At 38.1% G+C, this 5,204-nt stretch overlaps 1 protein-coding gene across 1 annotated transcript; it reads right to left on the bottom strand.

Annotated features, from left to right (window-relative positions):
• LOC107646526 lies at positions 2,588-3,430 on the bottom strand. The gene has a single exon (XM_016350709.1). The coding sequence runs from the start codon at positions 3,428-3,430 to the stop codon at positions 2,588-2,590; it is 843 nt and encodes a 280-aa protein (XP_016206195.1).

The raw sequence follows: 5,204 nt of genomic DNA, 5'->3' as shown, positions 1-5,204 counted from the left end.
AATCTTTCAAGCATTGCTGCATTAATTTGTCATAGTATTTTTTTGTCTGCTAATATATAGTACCACAAAGAAATTAATTATGAATGAGGTGGAATGAAACTCAATAGTTGATAGTTTCTATTTAATTTATTTGACATTTCAAATGTGATAACTTGTTTAAATTAAAATGGATCTTTTTGCATGCTTGTTCCATTTTCACATGCATTTTATATCTTTTTTAATAGGTAAAACTGAAAATTTCTTACAATAGACACACACTAGAAGAATTTATTCCTCAAAAATCCTCGGCTTATGTAAGCCAATATGATCTTCATATTCCAGAGATGACAGTTAGGGAAACACTTGATTTAGTTAAACTGGCTTGAGTGATGTTTTGTTCTCCTTGTATGAAAGCGCTTTTGAAGGAAGTAAATAGAAGAGAGAAAGAAGCAATAATAATGACGGACCGTGATTTAGATGCATATATGAAGGTACAACACCTCACATCTTTAAGCTTGCATTTACAGTGACATATTCATATAATGTAAACTTAATTTTTATTTTTCTTGTTATATGCAGCCATCTTCCCTAACTACTCTCCAAGATTGTGTATATGGCATTGATATTCAAAACTTTGATATGATCATATATGGTTGCATATATTTACTTTATGCAATAAATTATTGGGACACCTGATGAACTGAAGTTTGCTATCTTAGAATCCTTCTCCGCTCAAAATCGTCCGTTATCAATGTTATTATTGATCTCTATGCTAGTTCAGGAAGTGGGAGGCTGCAACACAAGAACTGATTTGCATATTTTAAATTTCAATAACACAAATTACATAGTCTTGTGGTTTTTTATTGTGTACCATGATATAATAAAGACATAAATTATATTCTATGAATTCACACAAATGTAAAATGTTACATTATCATAATGAATAAGAAGGATGAAAATTGAATTTTATATATGCTTATTACTACTATTTCTATTTCATTTTATCCATTCTTTTTTTTAGGTTCTTAAGATAAGGTATTTTGAAAGTCAAAAAAAAAAAGAAGGTATTTTTGGTACAATTTGTATATAAATAAGCAAAAGAATGATAGTGATAAAATAAAAGGGATTATAGGAATATTTTTCATGTCTTAGAATCATTGAATAGGGATTATAGGAATATCTTTCATTGAATATTTATAGTTTTACCGAATTTTCAATTAAGTCCCTATATTTTTTTCTTTTCAATTAAGTCCCTAAGGGTATAAAAGTAATTTCACAATTCACTAACGTTTTTTTTGACGTTTAACGTTAATAGGGACTAAATTGAAAAAAAAAATTAACGTATAGGGACCCAATTAAAAGGAAAAAAAGTATAGAGACTTAATTAAAAATTTCGCGAAACTATAGAGACCAACAGAGTAATTAAACATTTAAAATATAATAATTAATTATTGTTGGTATAATAAGTTGGCAGATAGTATATTGATACCCTATACTTTTCCTTGATAAATTAAATAGAATAATAAACCGCATTACTAGATACCATAAATTCACAATGTACATTTATAATGTCTTACGTAAGATGATTTCCAAATTTTCAAAGCAGTTCATATACATGACAGGCAATCAAGCATGCATGGAGTTCATCTGAATATTACGAGATAAGCCCCATAAAAAGAGAGAGAACCTGAATACGGTGCAAAGTGATGGTGCTAAGTGATAGAGACGAGTGTTCTAAGAACGGCTGTGCACGGCATTCGGCAGACTTTGTTTTCTTTCAAACGTTCTCTCTCTCTATCTATTGTCATATGCATACGTAGTTTGATAATACAGAAATAGACTAATTTTATATTTTAAATATAAAAAAGAGAAAATATGAGATATTAAATATGATCATATGATGTAGGTACCATAGCACACTCACGTCCATCTATCATAATTCATAAACATGTTTAATTATTTTCTCTTCCAGCACAAACAAATAAATATTTCTCATATATAATTTAATTTGTGTCTCTCCCTCTTTTTTATCTGTTCCAATAATAAGAGCGATAATTAATATATAGCATTATTACATCTCCACTTGATCAACATAATGTTTTAGTGGAGCGCACACAGAAAATCTCACTTGGACTACTTGTGTTATTTCAGTTATTATCTTAAAATCATTTACCAATAATGTACTATTTAACATCGGAATTTTCAATGTGCATGTTAGGTTTATATAGAGGGGGTGGACCATGACGCATACTTGGATAGATGATATTTAATTTGTACATTTTTATTTTTATTTTCCTTTGATAGATAACGAAATATAACTTATAAGGTATTTAAAAAAAAAAAAAAAAAAAAAAAAAAACAAAGATCATAGCATGGTACATACTTATCTTTAGTAAGTATTAATTTATTGAGTTGACATAAAGTATATATTATTTATCGGAAATGTTTGGTAACCAAAGAAAATCAGCCAAAAATAACCATAACTTGCCTTATTTAGCATTCATTAATTCGACAATTAATTAATGCTAAATAAGGCAAGTTCTGCCTGTTTTTTTTTCTTGTTCACGATGGTGAGGTCGCGCTCATTGTTTTCCTCGGGCTCTTGTCTCTACCTAACGGCGCGGCTCTTGTCGTCGCCAGATCGATCGCGGTCCCTCCTCCTCGGTTCCCTTATGAGGTGAGAGAACTCTGCCAGCTTGCCTTCTCGGATCGCCTGCTCCAGAGCATCTTTCAGGTCAAAATAATCTTGGGTCTTGTGGCCGTAGCCCTTGTGGTAATCGCAATAGAGGTTTTTGTTCCCTCTGGTTCTATCCTTGAGTTGTCGGGGCTTCAACAGGATGCATTTGTCGACAATCTGCTGATAAACTTCAACAATTGGGGCCGCCAGGGGGGTGTAGTTGGTAAACGTCCCTACCCGGGAGAACGGCTTGAAGGTTTTAGCTGGAGGTCCGTCCTTGGAGTGCTCCCTGGGCCTTTCCCCGTTGCCGGGCTGACGGGCATGGTTGTAGGCGGGCTGCCACTTGTTGGCTGCCACGACCTGGCTGACCTCTTCGTCATTGATATACTCCCGAGCCACATTTTGTATTTCTTGCATTGTCCATACAAACTTGGTAGTAAGATGTTTTCTGAAATCCTCGTTCAACAACCCATTCGTCAAGCATAAACTGGCCACTGATTCAGTTAGGCCGTCAATCTCCAAGCACTCGTCATTGAACCTATCCAAGTATTTCCTGGTCGGTTCGCCACTTCTTTGTGTAACCCCTAACAAGTTGATCGGGTGTTTCGCTTTAGCAATGCGTGTAGTAAACTGGGCTAGGAAGGCGCGGGTGATCTTCGCGAACGTCGTTACGGAGCCTTGTGGGAGAGCGTTGAACCAGCGGATTGCCGGCCCCGCTAAGGTCACGGGAAACGCGCGACACCTTACTTCATCGCCCACCCCTTCCAGGTTCATCCTGGCCTCAAAGGCCGTTAGATGCTCTTGGGGGTCTTGGATCCTATTATACCTTATGTTCGTTGACTTGTCGAAGTGCTTCGGTAGCCGGAACTCGAGGATCGAGTAATGGAAAGGGGTTGCCCCTATGATTACAGGTGGTCGCCTTCTCCTTGGTCTTTCTCTGCTGTCTTCTCGGTTTTTCTCCGCGGTATTTCTTGTCGAAGGTCGGGTGTAAATTACAGGATCTCATCGTCTTCTTGGCACTTTCCTGGTTTCTCCTTGGCTCTCTAACTCCGATCGGAGGCTCGGGGTGCATCTGGAGTGGCTCCTTTGAGGGCTTCTCCCTCTCCTTTGAGGAGATCGGGAACGCCCTTGCCTCGGATCTGGTTGGTGTCGCTCTCTGCTAGCTACCTCCCGCTCCAGGTTTTGCACCCTGTGGCGCAGCTCCTGTATTATTCTGGCGCTGTCGCTACCTGATCCTCCAAAGGGACACCTTTCCTAGGAGCGCGAAGGGAGCTCAGGTCACTGCAGGGGAGATCTTGTGCGTTCGCGAGAGGAAGCCACAGAGGCTACCCTGCCGGTTCGAGGAACCCGTTCCTCCCCCCGTGGCGCGCCTCCGTTGTGTGCCTCCACAGGCCCAACATAAAGTCCATTTCGGCCGGTCCCCACAGACAGCGCTAAGGTTCAAGACTTCGAGTACCGGACGGTCGGAGTTGTTCTCTGGGTGAGAAGGTGGGAATCGGCTTGGATCTGAGTCTGGCATGTGAGGCTTGCGGACAGACGACCTCCCGAGGTGCTGTGATGTGAGGGGGGAGCCACCTGCAAGGACACTCCGACGCTCAAGTCAGAAAATGACACAAATGGCAGTGAGTAGTGGTGGTAGTGACGTACCTTGGAGGAGGGGTAGGGCCCTCCCCATATATACCCTGTCAGGAGTGGGTCCCGCAAGGACAGACCCACCTTCCTCGAAGTTTTCCCTGCACAGCTGTGGTGTGGTGGGCTGCAAAGGGACAGGTGTCCGGGTCGGTTTCTCGGTCCGGGTCTGACGCCCAGGTCGGGCTGGTCGCCCGGGTCGGGGAATCATGCCAACTGGACCGGGCCGTAACAGGTTTAATTCCAAATACTTATTTTTCAAAATTCCAAATCTAAAATTAAAAATAATTAATTAATAATATAATTTATGATTTTAATTTTAATTTCTTTTTTACTTTATTGTTCACATTGTTTAGTATCTCTATATTTTTTCTTTCATCAATAATAAAAACACTATAAGTATTTTAGATTATTATTTTTTAACAAAAAAAAACGAGAAAGAGAGAGGACAAGGTTATGAGTGTGAGAAGAGGATGATTTTGTGATGGTGGTAAAGATTGAACAAAAGAGTTCAAATGGAGATGGGGTTCAAGTTTGGGCTACAAAAGAGAGAGAGAGAGTAAGAAGAAGAGGAGGAAGAGGATAAGATTATGAGTTGGAGAAGAAGGTGACTTTGTAATGGTAATAAAAATGGGGTGAGAGTTCAGATAAAGTTAAGACTGTGAAAAAAGATGGTAATGGTAATGATAAAAAGAGAAAAGTGAAGATGATAATGATGAGAATTAAGAATAGAATTAAAAAAATGGTTTGACCGACACTCAAAAAATTAATGGTAAAAATAAAATTGAAATTAATAAAAAACGTTAGAGATAAAAATTGAACCAAATTAAACATTAAAGTTATTTTTAAAAAATTCAAAGACAAAAAATATATTTTATCTTTAATATTAATATTAATATTCTTCCTTTTTTTTTCTGAG

The sequence above is a fragment of the Arachis ipaensis genome, chromosome B06, assembly GCF_000816755.2.
Source record: "Arachis ipaensis cultivar K30076 chromosome B06, Araip1.1, whole genome shotgun sequence".
In the NCBI taxonomy this organism is placed as follows: domain Eukaryota; kingdom Viridiplantae; phylum Streptophyta; class Magnoliopsida; order Fabales; family Fabaceae; genus Arachis; species Arachis ipaensis.
Note: the sequence above shows the minus strand (reverse complement) of the source record. Positions and strands in the feature narration are given on the sequence as shown.